This window comes from Oryctolagus cuniculus, chromosome 18, assembly GCF_964237555.1.
Source record: "Oryctolagus cuniculus chromosome 18, mOryCun1.1, whole genome shotgun sequence".
Lineage (NCBI taxonomy): Eukaryota > Metazoa > Chordata > Mammalia > Lagomorpha > Leporidae > Oryctolagus > Oryctolagus cuniculus.
Genome location: NC_091449.1, coordinates 6,431,670 through 6,452,445, shown reverse-complemented (window position 1 = coordinate 6,452,445; position 20,776 = coordinate 6,431,670). Strand labels below are relative to the sequence as shown.

Genomic DNA, 20,776 nt, shown 5'->3' with positions numbered 1-20,776 from the left:
AGGTGCTGGTGAGCAGGTGCATTGATATCAAGATTCTGAGGCCCTTACATCTACGACAAGGAGAGCTGATTTCATTGTGGTGAAATCGCCTTGTGACCCAGTGCCGCATTTCCCTCCACTGGGCTGAGCCCATTTTACGCCAGACTCATGAACTGAGTGAAACTTCCACACGTACACCACCACCCCGAGACCCCTCACCCCTTTCACAAGGCTCCCTGGGGCCCTGCCTGCATCACTAAGAATCCAGGTGACTTTCACATGATGCAATCTGTCACTCCAGCAGTTTTACTCTCCCAGGTGAGCAAACTGTGGTCCTTCCCATAATCAGGGACCCAGGCACCTTCAGTCAGGTACTTCTGCCTTGCCTGGCCTCTGCTCCCCTGGCCATCTGCCGGCCTGAGATACACCCACATGACAGTTACATGTTCTGTGGCTCAGAGCACAGCAAGGTGGGAAGGAGGATCACGCCTCCTCCCTCAAAAACACTTCTACAACTGCACACACCACTGTTGCCCACAGCTTGCTGGCCAGAACTTACTCACAATGCCACGCTAAACTTCAAGACATGGTAACATGACATGCCCTGAACCCAGGCAGCCATGTGCCTAGATGACTACCAGAGCTTCTGTAAACATATACCGAGATCAACTGGCGCTGGCCTGCTTTACCTCCGCTTTCACTGCTGCCTGCTTACCCTCATAGCTCCCCGGAGACACGGCCAAGCCCAGCACACAGGACAGGCCCAGGGGGACTTCTGGCACCCTGCAGCTAACTCGCTTACCACACACCAGCTACAGTTGCAGAGAGCTACCGACTCAAAACCAGCCCTCCTGCCTAGTACCACTGTGATCCCCATTTTGTGGAGTACACACCAAGCTCAGAAAGACTGGGTAACTACCCAAAGTCACCCAGCTACTAACTGAAGACTTCAGGTTCTCACCCAGACTGGCTGCAAAGCACCTGCTCTTAACCCTAAGCACTCAGCCAACGCCTGGACAATGGAACCGCACCACAAGACTCAGGGCCAGAGACGCCCTGTGGACCCCCACCCTGTAGGCCAGTAGCACTCTCGGTGGGCCCCAGAGAGTCCATCTCACTCTTGGGACATGTGGTGTAACAGGTCCAGTAACCACATCTCCCTCAGAGGGAAGGGCAGAGACAAGTGCCCTAAGACAGCACCCCGCCACCTGCCGATGACCAAGACCCAAGCACCGACTACTTCTAGACCTTTATTTCTCTGTGAAAAGGGAAAAAAGGGAATAAAATAAAAACAGCACTGTTGACACAAAAAAACCACTGAGGGGAGGAAGGGGAAAAGGGAGGTGGAGAAGTAGATGGGGGAGGGAGTCCCCATTACAGCAGCAGGAGCCAGTGACCCGGGACGCTCGCTTCTCTCCCCCGGTGTGGCGGGAGTAGCCCCTTCCTCCCAGGGTTGCTGCCCTATCCTACCTTGTGCTCCCCCAGCCCCTTGGGAGATGGACAGTGAGAAGTCTTCCCAGGCTGGGGAGAGGAGGAACCGTGCTGGGGAAGGGGCCTGGGGCAGACCATGCACAGGGAATGACAGCCAAGGCCCCCTACAGTCTCCCCAAGGGAGGGACTTGAGGGGGTTGCAGAGTGGACACCAGAGACCGGCGTTGGCTCCTCTTCCAGCATCAGGCGAGAGACAGAACTGGGGAAACAGGAACAGGCAGGACTCAGAACCGTGGCTCCCCCTCCGCCCACACCACTGCTGCGGCACCTCCCGCTTCCCCGGAGCTGCTGCCCGCAGGCTTCAGGCCTGTTCCTGTGGATCACCTCCTCTGGGGCCTTACCAGTCAGGGCCTCCTGGGCAAAGTACTTGACGTCCACATCCTGGTCCTGGGTCAGTTTCTCTAGGATGGGCTTGACTTCACTCTGCAAGGTGCTGGGAGGAGAAAGGAAAGACAAAGAGGGAGTACGTCAGGGGCAACAGCAGAGGCCAAGGAGGCGCAAACACACACTGACACTGCACACACAAGAGTCCAGCAGACAGACATACACTCCAACCAGAAGTCTCGGAGGCCAACTGCACAATTACTTTGAAGGTAGGAAGTGTGACAAACAGGGAAAGACGTCTCTGGGGCCCACAACAGGGAGATCAGGGCAGCCTGGTAACCGAACGACAGAACCCATGTTTTTTTCTTTTTTTTTTTTTTTGACAGGCAGAGTTAGTGAGAAAGACAGAGAGAAAGATCTTCCTTTTTCCGTTGGTTCACCCCCAAAATGGCCACTATGGCCAGCATGCTGGGCCAATCCGAAGCCAGGAGCTAGGAGCTTCCTCCTGGTCTCCCATGCAGGTGCAGGGCCCAAGGACCTGGGCCATCCTCCACTGCCTTCATCGGCCACAGCAGAGAGCTGGACTGGAAGAGGAGCAACCAGGACAGAACCGGTGCCCCGTCCAGGACTAGAACCCGGGATGCCGGTGCCGCAGGTGGAGGATTAGCCTAGTGAGCCGCGGCGCCAGCCAGAACCCATGTTTCTGAGGCTGAGCAAGTGGACGTCCTTTACTTCACACATTTTTACTGAAGCCTACACTGAACACAGATAAACCATTCAATTCTCGCCAATGGGAAGCTTGAACCAGGAGTAAGACACGGGGTCCTAGGGAGCAGCGGAGGGCAAGTTCACGGACACGCAGGGTTTGGAGGGCAAATCCATGGATGTGCAGGAGCCCCGAGGCATCTATTCCCATGTGATCCCTTTCAGCTGAGATGGCTCCTCCGCCCTCCACAACCACTATTCTTGCTTCGATCCTCCAGATCTGCTCAGTCTATTTCTCAACTTGACATAATGGTGTGTCCTCAGGTGTGGCTTTTCACTCAGCATTGTGTGAGAGGCCTGTGGTTTACAACAGTAGATACTATATGCTATATTGTTTTCTACTGTACGAATAAATCATAATTTATCCATGACTGCTGACAGACATTTGGGTTGTGCCAGGGTTTGGATGTGATTAAAATGCATCCACCCCAAAGGTTCATATGATTAAAGGCCTGGTCCCCACAGTGGCCCTCCTGGGAGGTGATGGGATCTTTGGGATGTGGGGCTTGGTTGGAGAGCTTTAGTTCCCTGGCAGCATGAGGTATCTTTGGTAGTTTCTGCTACAGTACTTAAAGGAGCAAGTCTGGACCCTTTCCCTCTGCTCCTGGTGTGAAATGTAATCAACTGCCTGCTTGCTCCCACTGGTGCTTCCATGCCACGAGGTGACGAAGCTACAGCACAGCCTCTATACAAAGCCTGCATCATGCCATCTGGACTTCTGGCCTCCAAAACTGTTAGCTAAATCAATCTCTTCGTGAGTACTTCCTACCTGGTCTGTCTCAGGTACACTGTTACAGAGATGAAAAGCTAACACAGGTTGTTTCCATCTTGACCAAAGCTACTGTGACCTTTTTTTTTTTTTTTGGACAGAAATGCGCACTCATTTCTCTCAAATGCAAACCGAGAACTGGAGGGACTGGCTCAAAAGGTGTCCATGAACTAGCTTCACTAAATCCTCATCAGCAGAGTGCTCAGAGCATCCACAGCCCCGCCCGCTGTGGTGAGAGTTCCAGCTGTTCTACGTCCTCACCAAACCCACCTCAAGCCTCAGGGCAGCCAGTCTGGCCAGTGTGCAATGCCGGCTCCCTCACTGGCCTCAACGTGCCCCTCCCTGAAGGTGCGTGATGCTGAGTGGCTTGCTGGAGGCTACCTGCTATTTGGAGATGCTCTGCTTTGCCCATCTCTTTCTAGGGTTTCTTGTTTTACCTATCTGTAAGCAAGTATTTTGGATGAGTCCTTTATCCAAAATTATACATTGTAAATACCTCCTCCCAGCCAGGGATTTGTCTTCTGATGAACAGTTCTTCATTTTACTGAAGGTCAACTTATTGATCTTTTCCTCTGGCTTGCTTTTTAGAAAATCTGTGCCAACCCTAAGTTATAAAGATATTCTCCTACATTTTCTTTAAGAAATTTTACTTTATCTTTCTGTCATTTCAACTTATTTAATCCCCAAAGCAAGAGTTCTCTTTTTCCTCCATGGCTTCCCAAGTGATTCAGCCATTTTTGGAACATATGGACATCTTACCACTGAATGCCAGTGGTGCCTACTGTACTCATGGGGACTTCAAAAAGTCTGTGGAAAATATGTATGGATTTCAAAATTTTCACATCAAAATAGACATCTTTTAATTCTATTTTTTCACAAGCTTTCGGAAGTACTCTTGTAAATATATATAAACATACTCACATATACATATGTTATATATACATATTTATATACATGTTTCTTAGTTTCATTTTCTAATGATTCGTTGCTTATGTACAGACAACACCATCACCTCCCCACTTCCATTCCACTCTTGGAGGTTGGCCACATGGATTCCCATTCTGCAGTTAAGAAAACAATCTTAGACTAGGGAAGAGACAGGCAAGGTCACAGAGCAAGCAGAGTAGAGCCAGCCCTCACGCCCTGCGCTCTATCTTCAAAGGTCAAAGATCAAGATGCTCAGAACAGCCCTTCCCTTCCCTTGCCGTGTATTAGGGACTCTGCAGGCCCCACCTGTTGTCCAGGATGGGCCCTATCTTCTGTAGGGACTTGGCCACGTTGAAGCGGACATTGGCAACTGGGTCCCCAGCCATACGCAGAACAGTGGGCAGCATGTGCTTGGTGGTGATGTCCTGTCCACAGACCTCAGACAGCACCTGGGGGCCAGTGAGAGGCAGAAGAGTGATCATGCACAGTTCCCGGTAACTCCTAAGTCTCCCTTCCTGTGGCTAAGGGGGATTCACCCACCCCAGGGACAGCTCACCCTCCTCAAGACTCCAACTCCTGTACAACCATGCCCTCCACTCTGGGATGTCCTGATCTGGCTTCCAGTATTCCTTTATCCTCTGGGAATGCTCCTTAAGCCCTAACCTATGGGATCTCTCCTTAGTACAGAAGTCTGTAAATTGTGGCAAGGGAAGAAATTACTGGAACACATAATCATAGGCATTCTTAAATACCTTCCTTTCAATCTAGCTATATGTATGGTATGTGTATTAGCCTAGTAGTACAAGAGATAACCACAACAACACAGCACACAGATGGGAGTATCTTCTCTATATGACTGTCCTAAGTCTGTCCTATGTATAACCAGATTAATCTTCACAACCTGAGAAGTCAGGTACTGTGATTATGCAAATGAATTCTTCCCACATGAGAAAACTGAAACATTGTTTTTAGGTAATTTTCCTAAAGTCTATAGCTAATACATGGCAGAACCAGAATTCAAAACAAGGTCTTATTCTACAGCATATACATTTAGCCACTGTTATAATACATATATGTATACTATTTTTGAGGAAAGGAGGGGGAAAAACTCTGGAGGTAAGTGCGAAGACAGATCAAGTTTTCCTCCCTTGTCCCACCACATAAGTCCCCACCCTCAGAGGCCCTATGTTCCTGTCTCTGGGAGCCCGAGCCCCAGCCTGAAGTTCACTCAGTGACTCATCTACAGCACCCTAGGTCTCCCCCTCTCCATTTCCAAGTCAAGTCTCCCTTGAGGATCACCCAGCACACTCCTCTCCCGGCACCCTAGCCCTCCAGGGACCCAGGTCTCCTCTTCTCCATTCCCAGGTCAAGTCTCCCTTGAGGATCACCCAGCACACTCCTCTCCTGGCACCCTAGCCCTCCGGGGACCCCAGGTCTCCCCCTCTCCATTCCCAGATCAAGTCTCCCTTGAGGATCACCCAGCACACTCCTCTCCCGGCACCCTAGCCCTCCAGGGACCCCAGGTCTCCCCCTCTCCATTCCCAGATCAAGTCTCCCTTGAGGACCACCCAGCACATTCCTCACCTGGCACCCTAGCCCTCCAGGGACCTCAGGTCTCCCCTTCTCCATTCCCAGGTCAAGTGTCTCCCTTGAGGATCACCCAGCATGCTCCTCTCCTGGCACCCTAGCCCTCCAGGGACCCAGGTCTCCCCTTCTCCATTCCCAGGTCAAGTGTCTCCCTTGAGGACCACCCAGCACACTCCTCTCCTGGCACCCTAGCCCTCTAGGGACCCCAGGTCTCCCCATCTCCATTCCCAGGTCAGGTGTCTCCCTTGAGAACCACCCAGCACACTCCTCTCCCGGCACCCTAGCCCTCCAGGGACCCCAGGTCTCCCCTTCTCCATTCCCAGGTCAAGTGTCTCCCTTGAGGACCACCCAGCACAGTCCTCTCCCGGCACCCTAGCCCTCCAGGGACCCCAGGTCTCCCCTTCTCCATTCCCAGGTCAAGTGTCTCCCTTGAGGACCACCCAGCACAGTCCTCTCCCGGCACCCTAGCCCTCTAGGGACCGTCTGCAGGCAGCAGGGCTCACATTGATGCAGAAGAGTGTAGTCATGCGGTGCAGGTAGTTGGGGTCTCCAGACATGGCCAAGACCTTGGGGATGATAGTGGCATGGGCCCACTCCTTGCCAAACTTCTCCACCAGCTTCTTCAGGTTGCTGGTGGCTGCCTCACGGATGGCATAGACTACAGAAGGTGAGAAAGGCAGAGTCTGGAGTGAGTGACTGACACAGACGGGAAGCGACGGGCACCATACTTCTCACTGGGCAGTCCCCAGGTGCCTGGGCGTAAGTGGGCCAACAAACTCAGCCAAAAAGAAAAGAGGGGCTCACTATGTGCTGTATCTAACACGTATCTTCTTTTCAGTCTCTCCACTACTCCACGAAGAAGGTTCTAGCATCAGCCTCATTCTACAGATGAGCAAACTGAGGCTCCAACAAATGATTTGCCCAAGCAACCTATTCAGTTCTTCAGTGTCTGACACAGATCAACATGAACCTTCTATCACTCTGAATAACAATTCTCACAAGGAACAGCAGTCTGAAAAGGTGGGGTAAGAAGTCCCACATTTCACAGCATGAGTATGGGGCTAAAAGGTGGCGAGCGACTTGCTTAAGCTTTGCCAGCGAGGAGGGTGAGCTTCTCAACCAAGTCTGCCTGCCTGGTGGCCCTGTGGCTCGCCACTCTACCTGCAGCCCCCCAGGTGACCTAGTACATCCCCTCCCTACTCTGTACTTCTCTACTGTTTTAATAAGCAAGAAAGCAGGGCCGCAGGAGCACCCCTTGGCACGGGGCAGGGACTCCGGATGCCCCAAATACCTCATCCAAGGGGTCCACCCTCTAGGAGCTCCTATCTCCACTTTGCTGTCTTCCAGGAGGTACTCACCGTGATCCACGAGCCAGGCCATGCACAGAGAGTTGAGTTTCTCATCAAAGAACTCCACTCCCTGCAGAAGAACAGGAGGTTAGGGCTCAAGGGAGAGTTGCCAGTGATACTCCAAACAAACTATACCTGCCTCAGAAAGACCAATTGCCCCTCAAATCCACCTGAGGCGTCCCTTTCCGTCTCTTACTGAATCCTATTACTCATCTTTTAAGAACCTATATCCTGGATCTCTTCTTTCAACTCCTGGGCGGCTGTCATGGACTGCCCTGGCTGTATGGACACACGGCACGGAGCCCTCCCCTGGGCAGCGCCACCTGGGCCCAGGCCTGCGTACTCACCAGCTGCCCAGCTAGCAGGGGCATGTACTCAATGATGGCCAGCCGCACCCGCCACTTGGCATCCTCAGCCAGCTCCACGATGGCAGGCAGCAGGGACTGGGACAGCTGCCGGATGCCGATCACCTCGTTCACGCAGTCCAGGTTGGAGATGATGTTCAGTCGCACTTCAGGGCACTAGGACAGGAGGGTTCTGTGTGAGTGACTGCCACAGGGTATGTGTCAAAGGCTACAACTGGACAATCTCATCAACGTGTTCCATCAGAGGTGAAGACGGTCCGTAGGGACAGGCGTGTGACCTGGTGATTAAAAGCCCCACATCCTGGATCAAAGTGCCCGAGCCTGATGCTCACCTTTGGTTCCTGACTCCAACTTCCTGCTAAAGCGGACCCTGCAAGGCTGGGGTGATAGCTTAACTAACTGGGTTCCTGCCACCCATCTGGGAGATCTGTACTGAATTCCTGACTCTGGTCAGGCCTGATACTGGCTACTGCGAGCACTGGGGAGTGAGCCAGTGGATATGACAGCTCTCTCGCAAATAAAAAATAAAAACAGGGAAGTCAAATAAGCTAGTCGGCAGCCTTCCTCCTCCACCTAGAATGCTACGGCAGCCTTACTTCAACCTCTTCTTTTTTATTTTATTTTTTCATTTTATTTATTTATTTATTTATTTATTTATTTTTATTTTTTGACAGGCAGAGTGGACAGTGAGAGAGAGAGACAGAGAGAAACATCTTCCTTTGCCGTTGGTTCACCCTCCAATGGCCGCCGCGGCCGGCACGCTGCCGTTGGCGCACCACGCTGATCCAATGGCAGGAGCCAGGTACTTATCCTGGTCTCCCATGGGGTGCAGGGCCCAAAGGACTTGGGCCATCCTCCACTGCACTCCCGGGCCACAGCAGAGAGCTGGCCTGGAAGAGGGGCAACTGGGACAGAATCCGGCGCCCCGACCGGGACTAGAACCTGGTGTGCCGGCGCCGCAAGGCGGAGGATTAGCCCAGTAAGCTGCGGCGCCGGCCTCAACCTCTTCTTAGTCTCAGTGGTCCTTTCTAACACTGATCCGTTCTAGCCCCTCTTCTTGCCTAAATTCAAGCCCAAACTCCCCAGTCACCACCCAGCACCCTCTCATGCTCTGTAGTCCAGGCCAACCGAACAGCTAGGTGTGGTCATGCGACCAACTCTGGCCCATGGGATATGTGGGGTATAAGCTGCCGTGATGGGCCTTGTTCTCAAGAGGAGTGGCCGGCCACTGTGTGCTGCCTTTGCCTTTCCTGGGGCCTGGGGGACAGTAAAACACTAGGGCAGTCACCGCAGACACAGGGACTTGAGGTTGCCAGGGTTAATCCACTAGTGTAGGGCCACCTGGACTGCTGTGAAGAGCAATCTTCGGTTTTATTTAGGACACTGAATCCCGAGACCCCGAGTACGGCACTGTGGTCCTCACAGCACCTACAGCACCTTCATGGAACCCTGCAACCATCCATCGGCACGCTCCACTGCTAGTCTCTGAGGATTCTTTTCTTCAGATTTTTATTCTTTTTTAAAATACATAGTAAGAATATTTCATTCTTTTTCTCATATTCCTAATGCCCAAGATAAGGAGCAGCACAGAGCTGAGGACACAAAATAATGCTGACAAGTGAGTGACCTCTGTGTACACGGTTGTACACTCATCAGCTGAGCAAAGCTCTGGGGGTCTGTTGCGATTCTAGGAGAATCCCAGCTGATGTGAGCAAGCAGCTGGCCCTCCCGTCCCTTCTGCAAACCCGGAGCCGAGGTCCCGCCTGCACCCTTACCTCATCCTTCAGCTGGGCCAGGAAGAGGGGCAGGAGGTGCTCGATGGTGTTGTCCTTGCCCAGGATGGGCGAGAGGCCCATGATGACCGAGGCCAGCGCTGACTTGACGTGCTGGTTGGCGTCTGACACCAGCTCCTGCGAGGAAGAAGGGGTCAGGGCGATCTCTGAAGCACCACACGCCAAACGCACATCAACTTGTAGGAAGCCTCAGACAACAGCTTGCTCTTGCCCTGTCACTCAGAGCAGGGTGAGCTGACTCTGGGGGACATTCAGTTCCTCAAATGTCCCACTGACTCAGAGTTTGATGGTTCCTGCTGCTAGCAGCCCTCACCCCAATCCAACAGTTCTATGGGTAAGGGGACTCCGAGACCTCCAAGTCAACCCCAAGCCTCAGATTTTGCCTGCAATCAAGACCTCAGTGGCTTCAAACCAAGGACTGCCTGGTCCCAAAGGCTGGAACCCAGTTTGCTTCTGGATGTCCCCAAGCCTCCTGACACCACCCCCTCTTCTTGGTAGGCTCAGACCTGCTCCATTCGTCCCCAACTCTCCGTTACCTTGATGCAGGGCAAAATCTGGGTCATGATCACATTCTCCCGACAGTCGGTGGAGAGATTTTCACAGAACTCTGGGTGGGGAGAAGGAAGGGGGAGGGTGGGATGAGACCCAATGGCCTAGTCCACGTGCAGTCCCTCAGATACCCACCCGACTTGCTGTGTTCTGGTCGCCAGCACCAACCTTTGACCTTGTGGGAGGCTGCGGCCCTCACCTCGGCCTCACAGTCCTTCATCAAGTTCTGGAAGGCAGGGACCAGGTCTGTCTTGGTGATCTCAGGCCCCACTGCTTTCTGGAGCTGCACAGGAGAAGGGAGATGGGGAGTGTGAGAGGTCAAGTCAGTTAAAGGCATGGGGGTCAGATAGCAGGGGAGGGGCCCTGGGGTCACCCTGAGAAGTGCAGACAGGTGGATCAGAGAACAGGGGAGGGGCCCTGGGTCACCCCTGAGAAGTGTAGACAGGTGGAGCAGAGAGCAGGGGAGGGGCCCTGGGTCACCCCTGAGAAGTGTAGACAGGTGGAGTAGAGAGCAGGGGAGGGGCCCTGGGGTCACCCCTGAGAAGTGTAGACAGGTGGAGCAGAGAGCAGGGGAGGGGCCCTGGGTCACTCCTGAGAAGTGTAGACAGGTGGGGCAGAGAGCAGGGGAGGGGCCCTGGGTCACCCCTGAGAAGTGTAGACAGGTGGAGCAGAGAGCAGGGGAGGGGCCCTGGGTCACCCCTGAGAAGTGTAGACAGGTGGAGCAGAGAGCAGGGGAGGGGCCCTGGGTCACCCCTGAGAAGTGTAGACAGGTGGAGCAGAGAACAGAGGAGGGGCCCTGGGTCACCCCTGAGAAGTGTAGACAGGTGGAGCAGAGAGCAGGGGAGGGGCCCTGGGTCACTCCTGAGAAGTGTAGACAGGTGGAGCAGAGAGCAGGGGAGGGGCCCTGGGTCACCCCTGAGAAGTGTAGACAGGTGGAGCAGAGAGCAGGGGAGGGGCCCTGGGTCACCCCTGAGAAGTGTAGACAGATGGATCAGAGAGCAGGGGAGGGGCCCTGGGTCACCCCTGAGAAGTGTGGACAGGTGGAGCAGAGAGCAGGGGAGGGGCCCTGGGTCACCCCTGAGAAGTGTGGACAGGTGGAGCAGAGAGCAGGGGAGGGGCCCTGGGTCACCCCTGAGAAGTGTGGACAGGTGGATCAGAGAGCAGGGGAGGGGCCCTGGGTCACCCCTGAGAAGTGTAGACAGGTGGAGCAGAGAGCAGGGGAGGGGCCCTGGGGTCATCCCTGGGAGCTAACGCAGTGCTGTGGTGTGACCTCAGGCAACGGTCTGCGTCTCAGCTTCCTTGGAAGCAAAATGAGAGCTGCGCCTTCCTCAGGGTAGTTTTCCTTACAAATAACAACAGATCTCATTGTTCAAGCTATTGTGGGCTGGGTTTTCTGTTAGTGGATTAAAAAAAAAAAAAGTTCTAATGATACTGTGGATTCTTTTTTTAAAAGACTTATTTGAGAAGAAGAGTAACAGACACACACAGAGAGGGAGAAAGAGATCTTTCATCTGTTGGCTCATCCAGATGTCCCCAAGAGCTGGGGTTTGGACAGGACAAAGCCAGGAACTCCATCCAAGTCTCCACATGGGTGGCAGGGACCCAAGTCCTTGGGCTATCATCTGCTACCTGCCAGGTAGCGGGAAGCTAGATCAGAAGCACAGAGTAGCCAGGAGTTGAACTAGGTCCTCTGTTATGGAAGCAGGCATCCCAAGCAGTGGCTTAACCTGCTGAGCCACAATTCCTACTCCCTTACTTTTTGATTTATATTTGTTTCTATTTTTTTAAGATCAGTTAACAGAAGCACAAGTTAAGTTGAATAACTCTAATCCCAAAATCCAGAATGTTCCAAAATTCAAAGCTTTTTGAGCACAATGTGATACAAGTGGAAAATTCCATATGAGGGTGCAGGGGCCCAAGCACTTGGGCCATCTTCTACTGCTTTCCCAGGCCATAGCGGAAGCTGGATCGGAAGTGGAGCAGTCAGGACTCGAACCAGCGCCCATGTGGGATGCCGGCACTGTAGGTGGCAGCTTTACCAGCTGCACCACAGAACCGGCCCCCACTTTACTAATAAAGTTCCCTTGAGTTGACCTTCCCCTGTATAACACCTGCCCCTGAAGGCCAGGAATGTGGTGAATTCACTGCACCCCTCAGAGCTCAAAGACCTGCTGCTCCCCAAACATGTTTGAGCACTGCCCTGGGAGAGTCAGAGACTCTCTTTTGTAAGAGGAGGAAAAGTGAGGTCGGTGTTATGGTGTAGCAGGTTAAGCCACCATCTGCAGTGCTGGTATCCCATATAGGTGCTGGCTAGAGTCCTGGCTGTTCTACTTCTGATCCAGCTCCCTCCTAGTGTGTCTGGAAAAGCAGCAGAAGACAGCCCTAGTGTTTGGGCCCCTGCATCCAAGTAGGAGACCCAGATGAAGCTCCTGGCTTCAGCCTGGCCCAGCCCTGGTCACTGAGGCCATTTGCGGAGTGAACTAGCAGATGAAGATCTCTCTCCTCTCTGACTCCCCCTCTCTCTCTGTAACTCTAACACTCAAATAAATAAATAAAACTGTAAAAAGAAAAAAAAAAAGAGAGAGAAGGAAAAAGCTCTACTAGGGCAGGAACGCTCTCCACAGGCTACCCGTTCCCTTCTCTGCTCTGGTGGCTCTTCCCTGGGTCTGAACATAGCTCCAGAATTTTCAGCAGGAATTTAAGCTGTCACATAAATTAACCAGGGCTGGCAAATGCAATGAGATCCAACTGGATGATCACAGAGATGTCACTGCTTAAACACTTGATGATTCCACTGGCTCAGCTCCTTTACCCAGCCCTGCCCCTGGCCCTCTGAGGGCCTCAGGGTCCCCACCTGTGGGACAATGTCCACGGCCTCTCACTTACCTCTGTGAACTTGTCTGCCACCATGTAGCGGACACGCCAGGACTTGTCCTCAGCAGCCTGGCGCAGGGTGGGCATCACCAAGGCCTCCAGGTCCTCCTGGGGCAGGAGCTGGGCAATGTTCACGCACGCCTCCACTGCCAACAGCCGCACCGAGTCCTGGGGAGATCAGGGCACAGGGAGGGCAGCAGAGGCCCTGCTGAGCCCTGGGAGTCCCTCTGAGTGCACGGTCGGCCAGAGGGGAGGGCCAGGGAACAGAGCTCACCTGCTCGTCAGAGGCCAGGTTGGAGAACATGGGGATGATCTCACTCTTGACATTGTCTAGCTCCAGCACCTTGGCGAACTCCCCCAGCTTGGAGGCTGCGGCCCGCCGCACCATGGGGGTGTCGTCTGAGCACAGGTTCCGGAAATACCTGGGATTGCAGGCAGAACTCAGGAGGGGGAAACCCTGGGAATTCCAAGGCAGCAGGCAGCAGAGTGGCAAGGTGCCTCTAGGGTCCTGGCTTTGCTGGGTGGAGCTGTGAGCAGCAGCACCTACCCCACAGAGCCGTCAGGTTAAATCAGGTAGCATGTGTGAGACACTCAGCAGCCTTCCAGCACATAATAATGCTACCAGGTAACAATCAGAAAACTGCCAAACCGGAAGTGCTGCCCTAAGTCAAACCGAGAGGCTATCCTTAAACACAGCTGCTGGACACGCATGGGTAAAGGGAGGTAACTCAGCACACAGGTCCCACTGGAAACCAAAACTCTGGAGTGAGTGACAGTTCAGGGCCTGGGCCTGAGGTTCAAGATCCTGGGAGAGACCTGGGTAGGCCTGACATGGAGATGGCACATGTGCCAAAGGCTGTGACCTAGGGTTGGCCCAAGGTAACACCAGACATCACTGGTTGAGTGTTTTGTGTGCCAGATTCCATCCAAATCACTTCATGTGCTCATTTTATTAAAATGGGAAGAAGGCACTCCCACTGAGACAGAGCCAGGGTTGATGCCACACCCCCAAGGGCACGCCTCTCTGGGGACCGGTGAGGTGGAGTGGGAGCTGGGAGCACTCCGGGCAAGTGAGCCAGGGCGGACCTAAAGGGGCTGAGGCTTTAAGGAAGGGAACCAAGCTCAGCGGTGGGAGGGCCAGGGCTTCCATGGGGCAAGAGCAGGACTTACTGTCGAAGTTCCGCCTTGACGGCACTGGACACGCGGGGGTAGCAGACAGAGAAGAGGCCACAGGCGGAGGTGCGGGAGGTGAACCAGTCGCCGCCCGCCAGCCTCTTCACCAGTGGCACGAAGTGGGCCTCCAGGTCGGAGGGCGAGTGCTCGTGTGAGATGGCCCGCAGGGACTCCACCGCCTTGTCCCGCACCACCGTCTCCTCCACCGTGGCCAGTGACTCCAGGGGTGGCTGTGAGGAGAAGGAGACCATCACACACTCGCTCCCCACCACACGTGGTCCTGGACTCCCACCCAGACCGTGCTCCCTCCTGGTGCATCTCCCTGCAGATCCCCAATCACTCCGTGCCAGCCTTCACCCAGCCTTCCGTGAAAGCTCTCAGCTCCTCATAAACCTTTGTACGTGTGCCGTTTCCTGAGGAGAGGCCTGTCTACCCTTGGCTTCTCTAAGTGCACGACTCATCACTGATGCTGACGGGAACCTCTACCCCACGCTCAAAGCAGGGCCACCATGTCACAGCCCCCAGGGCTGGTTCAGCTCACAGGATCTCAGGAAGCAGGTCCCTTTAGCGTCCTCACTTCAAAGAGGACAGTGAGGCAAAGACAAGCTGAGCACTTTGCCCAAGCCAGGAACAACTTCAAGTCAGGACCTAAACCCACTCACTTGGCTCAGAGGCTCCGCAGTCTGGCCTCTAACACAGTTCTGCTGACTGTAACAAGATCTCACGTGACTCTGGGGCCCTGGGTAACTGCTTACTGGTGTGTTACCGGAGATTCTGGGGGGCGGGGACATCTGACTGGCTGCCCACTTTGCCCCAAAGCCCAGCAGGGCTCCTAGCATAGGGCAGGAATGCAGCAATTCCTGACCTAATGGAGACTCAATTTATGCTACAATGTTCAACTAAAGTTGTGCAGGGCTCTGGTCTGAAATCCAGCTTGGCTGGGGAGGTATTTAAGGCAGAAAGAAGGTACAATGGGAATGCCTCCAGTGCCTAGCCAGGTAACAGTAAAGCAATGAGCAAAGGTGACAGAGTGGTGACAACAGAGAGAAGCAGGGCTAGTGGCGCACAGCAGGACATTTGGTCCAGGGAGGACAGCTGCTTCCCAGTTCCATCAACAGTTATCACGGTGGAGCCGCTTTAAAAAGCAAATCTCGTTTTCCAGAAGTAGCAAAATAAGCCCAGTGCCATATGCAAAAAGCTTCCTTTAACACATGCAACAGCATGGGTGGAGACTAAAGATGCTATGGTAAATAAAGCAGGGAGCTGGCACTGTGGCCTAGCAGCTAAGCTGCCACCAGCATCCCATGTCAGTCTTGGCTGCCCCGCTTCCAATCCAGCTCCCTGCTAATGCATCTGGGACGGCAGAGGAGGACGGCCCGAGAACTTGGGCCCCTGCACCCACATTAGAGACCCAGCTGGAGTTCCAGCCTCCTGGCTTCAGCCTGGCCCAGCTCCAGCTGATGCAGTCATCTGGAGAGTAAATCAGTAGGTAGAAGATCTCTCTTTCAAATAAATCTTAACAAAAAAGTAGCCACAAAGGACAATTATTCTATGACTCTACTTATAGGAGGTACCTAGTATTCAAACCGACAAAGACAGACAGTGCAATGGAGGTGAGCAGGGCCTAGGGAGAGGGGGAGGAGAAGGGGAGTCGGTGTTTAATGGGTGTGCAGTTTCAGTTGGAACACAGAGAAGAGTTCTGGAGATGCATGGTGGTGATAGCACACAACAATGTGAATGTATTTAACACCACAGAATTATACAACTTAAAACTGGTTAAAATGATAGATTTTAGCTAAATTTTGACATGATAAAAAAAATTTAAAGAATTTTTTTAAAACCCATTTTTTAAAAATTTTTATTTATTTGAAAGACAGAGTTACAGAGAGAGGTCTTCCATTCTGCTGGTTCATTCCCCAAATGACTGCAATGGCAGGAGCCGAGCTGATCCGAAGCCAGAAGCCAGGAGCTTCTTCCGAGTCTCCCACACGGATGCAGGGTTCCAAGGACTTGGGCCATCTTCCTAGGTCATAGCAGAAAGCTGCGTTGGAAGAGGACGACCAGCCGGCACTCGAACCGGTGCCCAAATGGAATGCAAGCGCTGCAGGCCAGGGCTTTAACCCGCTGCACCACAGCACCGGCCCCAAAACCCAGTTTTTAAAGGGTGGAAATAAATTATCCAAGAGGGGGCCAGCACTGTGGAATAGCAGGTAAAGTTGCTGCCTGCAGTGCTGGTGTCCCATATGGGCGCCAGTTCAAGTCCCAGCTGCTCTACTTCTGATCCAGCTCTCTGCTATGGCCTGGGAAAGCAGAAGATGGCCCGAGCAGGAGTCATTGGGCCCCTGCACCAGCGTGAAAGACCCAGAAGAAGCTCCTGGCTCCTGGCTTCGGATCAGCACAGCTCCAGCCAGTGTGGCCATCTGGGGAGTGAACCAGCAGATGGAAGACTCCTCTCTCTCTGTCTCTGCCTCTGTGTAACTCCGCCCTTCAAGTAAATACATACATCTCTAAAAAAAAACTATCCAAGAGAAAAACTGTGAGCAGTGGGCCACAATACGTGGTCTCTGTCAGAGGACCTCACTACCAAGGGTTTCAAGTGCAGGAGGGGCTCAGGTGAGAGTGGGTGTGGTGTCCCAGGGCTGCCCCAGGGATTTCGCCTCTGCTTCTCTACCACCCGGGCATGCACACAGAAGGCATGGAGTGGTCCTCAAAGTGCAGTCCCTGGACCACCCACAGCAGGGTCACCAGGACACCCAGCCTAGGATGGACTCTCCGAGGGCAGGGCCCAGGACACAGAAGCCTCTCTGTGAAGTCGGGACAGCAGGTGTTTTCAACCTGGAGACCACACAAGGGAGCGGGCAAGGTGGGACTCTCTGGAAACCTTGAGAGGGGAGTCAGAGTGTTCACTACTCAGGGCAGCCTCTGACCAGGAGCAATCCTTGAGCTACAAGGTTCCTGTACAACTGACTCCATTTCTTACTGCAGAGAATGAAGGCCAGGAGCAGGTCTGACACCTCTGGGCTCCTCCAGCCTGCCGCCTTTGCTTCATGTCTGTAGAATGAACAAACTGCACCACAGCATTTTCCACTGCTCATAACCTGTCAAAATCCAGGTTAACTGCCACCTCCTCCAGGAAGCGCCCTTGACAGCTTCCCCTCCCATCTCGACCAGCCTGGGCCTCTGGTCCTAAGGGTTCTCTTCCCTTACTCACAGCTCTCATCAGCCTGTGGAGCAACCGAGAACTCTTCGAGGGCAGGTGGAGTAGTTACGAATCACGGGCGGATCTGGACTCAGCTCCTCCCAGCTCGCACAGTCCACTTAAGCCAGCCTGTGCCTCAGAGTCCTCAGCCAAGGAATGGGGCTAAGACCAGCACACACCGTGCACAAGGCACTTGGAAGGGGGCCGTTATTCTGGTCTGACTTGCCTCTGGGTTCCCACACTGCCCAGCTCACAAAGGGCCTCGACGCGGTCTGCTGGCTGAAGCGAATGTCACGGGTATCAGTCCCACAGGTCACAGGAGACTGCTTCCCAAAAGGAAGAGTGGGTCAATTGGGGTTTTCCCCACTGAGAACGTCTGAGGCGACACTGACAGGTAGGAGAGGGATCCCCGGGCTCCAGCCCCAAGCTCCACAGCAAGCCTGAGCTCCTACTGTCTGCAGGTCCGAGCTCCTCGTGGGAGCCCTAGGGTGCTAAACCAAGCCGCCCCTGAGTCCTCTGAGCAGCTACTGAAAGCAACGTGTTCTCTCCTCAGACACGCTGACAGGGCCAGGGGCTGCACAGTGCATGGAGCTAAAGGGCCCCACTCCTGCTGACCCGCGGACCTCACGCCCCTGCTCTGGACAATGAATGAAACGATCTTATTTACAGGAATTTTGTATGTACGGAGATTATACACACATGCACAGAATACCAGAATTTAATGGTCATTACCAAGCTTCTTCACACTTAATGCTGCTCAACCTAATACTGCCTCAAACTAACACTGCAGCAACTATAAACAGCGCTGCTATTTTATACACCCAAAGGAGGAAAGGCTGCTGATGCGACAGCAGTGCAGATGCCCAAGTACGAAAACGTGGCAGACAAGAACAGACCTCCTGGGGACACAGGCTGCCACCGTGGCCTCGGCTCTGAGCACCACTGAAAACCAGAGTATTTCCCTGCTGGACACGGGTGTTCTCCCTCATCTCCCCAGCAGCAGTTACTGCTGTCTGACCCACCTGTGTGTCCCCAGTCGTCACCCAGCACAGGGACATGAGGCAGGCAGTGGGGTGGGGACTCGGGGGAAGGCAAAGGGACAGACCTGAAGTCCCTGCTCTGCCACTCACTAGTGATGTAACCTCGATGAGATGCACGCCCTCGCACCCTCCAGGTGGCTCATTAACGAGGGCACGCCCCAGCCCACAGGGCGGACGTGACATCACATAACGTCTGTCAGTACACAGTGTGTCCAGCACTGGGCTACGGTTCTGTAACCCAACCACACATGGGAGGGACAGCACTTTGGAAGAGGACAGTGCACAGCAAATAAGTGGCAGAACCCAGCCTACCCATGAACCCAAAGCCCTACACGTGGTGTTCTAGCACCAGGGCATCAAGTGTCACTAACGGCCTGCTGGATTAAAGTGATGGGGGGAACCCTCAGCCTCTTCTACACCCTCCCGCCCCTGCCCTGGACTGCAGGACTACAGGTTTGACCCCAATGAGAGGGAACACGAGAGGCGTTCTCTGCGTTCAAGACTCACCAGGAGGCAGTGCACATACTCTGGGCCTCCCACCAGTGTGGTGAAGGTTCCCAGCTGTTCCGCCAGAGCCAAGAGGACCTCATCCTCATCGTAGATGGTGTCTGTGGGACAAAGAGACTCGGTTACAGCGCCACGCCATGCTGACCCCAACCCCTCAGCAACCCAGCTCAGAGAGGTGCCCTCCACTCAGCTTCCTCACGCTGCCAGCTCCTGCGACCTCCCCACCTTCCACCCGGGCAGCACAGAGACCAACGCACGTGCTCGGTCAGATGACTGAGCCCCAAGTCCCACCTCTGCCCCTCGCCAGGTGTGGGCACTGGGCAAGTGACACCACCACTCCATGCCCAGCTTCTGTCCCTGACACTGGTGACGTGTCCCAGTAGGCAGCAAATGAGACGGCATGCACGAAGCGCGGAGCATGGAGGAGGAGCTGTTCTGGTCTAGCCTTTACCCTCAGCGCTGTTCCCTCAGTCGGGAACATCTTTCTCTTCTGCCCAAGACACTCTTCAGTGTCTTTCCAGACCTGGGTAACTAGCGGTTCTCAGAAGCTGTCCAGGACGCTCTGCAGACCAAGTCAGCTCTTCTCCCCTCCCGCTCGGCCACCCCGACCAGAGCTCTTATCACAGGGGACGATCACCTGCCAGACCTGGCTCCTCTCTGTGCCGAGCTGTAGTCGGAGCTCTGTTCACATTTTCCCCAACAATGATTGATCACGTTAAGGCAAAGCTGCTTTGTCCTAATGCCTGAACCTGAAGGCCTCTCTCCTCAAGCCCTGGCCTATTCTTCCCAAGTTGGGGAGACTGCCTGACCTTCGTAGCCAACATCCCTAGCATCTGTGAGCTACATTTCCCACTGCAACTAGCATGGCCATGTCACCATGCTCTGGCTAAAAGGGTGTATGGGGGTAGGGCAGGTGTGTTTGTGTCATCAATTCCTGGGTCACTTCCTTATCATAACCTTCTCAGTTGTGAGGTAGGTTCGCAACTTGAGTTCGGTTCAAATCTTGTTCTAGGGGTCAGCGTTGTGGTGTAGCACATTAAACTGCTGCCTACAATGCTGACATCCCATATGGGTGCCAGTTGGAGTCCTGGCTGCTCCACTTCTGATCCAGTTCCCTGCTAATATGTCTAGGAAAGCAGCGGAGGATGGCCCAAGTGCCTGGGCCCCTGCACCCATGTAGGAGACCTGGATGCAGCTCCTGGCTCCTGGCTTTGGCCTGGTCCAGCCTGGGCCACTGCATCCATTTGGGGAGTAAACCAGTGGGTGGAAGGTCTCTCTCTCTCTCTTTCTGTATTGCCCTCTCTCTCTGTGACTCTGCGTTTCAAATAAAATAAAATAAATTGTAAGAAGAAAAAAACACACTTGCTCTGCTGCACACTCGTGCAGCAGCCCCTCACTCCCGTGGGCCTGTTTCCTCACCGCCCAAATCACAGCAGGGCTTTCCTCACTTCACAGGACAGAGGGCAGCGGATGCTTCTGGGGAGAGCTCAGCACGCGACCTTGACCTTGCGGCAGTGTGGCTCCTCCCCGGCCTCAGAGGCCCTGGCTCTCAGTTAGGATCACCCTCCTTGCTTTCTCTGTCTGGCTCCTGGAGAGCTCGTGAATATTCATGGGCTCAGCTCTTCCAACTCCGCCTCCTCTAGTTCAGACCAGGTGAGCAAGCTAAGTTCCGGAATCAGACCTGTGGGAGGGAACCGGCAGGGCTTCCTCCTGCTACCCCTCCAGTTTACACAGGCCCACGCCTCTGCCCCCAAGCTCTGCACACCCCTCCCTCCCGAGCCAGGCCTGCCAACCCTTCCACTGCCCTCATCATCACCATGTCTCAGCCGTGGAAGGCGACAGCTTCCTAACTGGGTTTCCTGCTGCCACTCCTGCCCTCAATCCATCCGCTCTCCTCCGGGACCCAGTCACTCTTCAGGCACTAAACAAATCATGGCACTCCTTCATCTCTATCTTCCTGATGGACCAAAATTCAGATTTCACCTGTCAGGACTCTGTGTCTCAGGCTGTGGTCACCACGGCCTCTTCAACTCACGTGTTACCTTCTTCACTCTCCCTCAACAGCTGGGTTCAACCTGCAGCCAC

The 20,776-nt window shown here is 54.0% G+C and overlaps 1 protein-coding gene across 4 annotated transcripts in view; it reads right to left on the bottom strand.

Annotated features, from left to right (window-relative positions):
* Nucleotides 1-1,216: 1,216 nt before the first annotated feature.
* PPP2R1A (protein phosphatase 2 scaffold subunit Aalpha) overlaps nt 1,217-20,776 on the bottom strand; it is a 36,475-nt gene continuing 16,915 nt past the window's right edge. For 3 of the 4 annotated variants that reach the window (XM_051836604.2, XM_070062935.1, XM_070062937.1), the window contains 13 exons: nt 18,692-18,792; nt 13,943-14,175; nt 13,047-13,194; nt 12,785-12,940; nt 10,067-10,181; nt 9,886-9,956; nt 9,332-9,466; nt 7,539-7,712; nt 7,201-7,261; nt 6,346-6,500; nt 4,562-4,704; nt 1,812-1,903; nt 1,217-1,669 (listed from right to left, as the gene is read on the bottom strand). In XM_051836604.2, coding sequence (XP_051692564.1) covers nt 1,653-1,669; nt 1,812-1,903; nt 4,562-4,704; nt 6,346-6,500; nt 7,201-7,261; nt 7,539-7,712; nt 9,332-9,466; nt 9,886-9,956; nt 10,067-10,181; nt 12,785-12,940; nt 13,047-13,194; nt 13,943-14,175; nt 18,692-18,792 — 1,601 coding nt within the window. In that variant the 3' untranslated portion in view covers nt 1,217-1,652. Of the gene's footprint in view, nt 1,670-1,811; nt 1,904-4,561; nt 4,705-6,345; nt 6,501-7,200; nt 7,262-7,538; nt 7,713-9,331; nt 9,496-9,885; nt 9,957-10,033; nt 10,182-12,784; nt 12,941-13,046; nt 13,195-13,942; nt 14,176-18,691; nt 18,793-20,776 lie in introns of all 4 variants that reach the window. The other variant, XM_070062936.1, reaches the window with a different exon arrangement.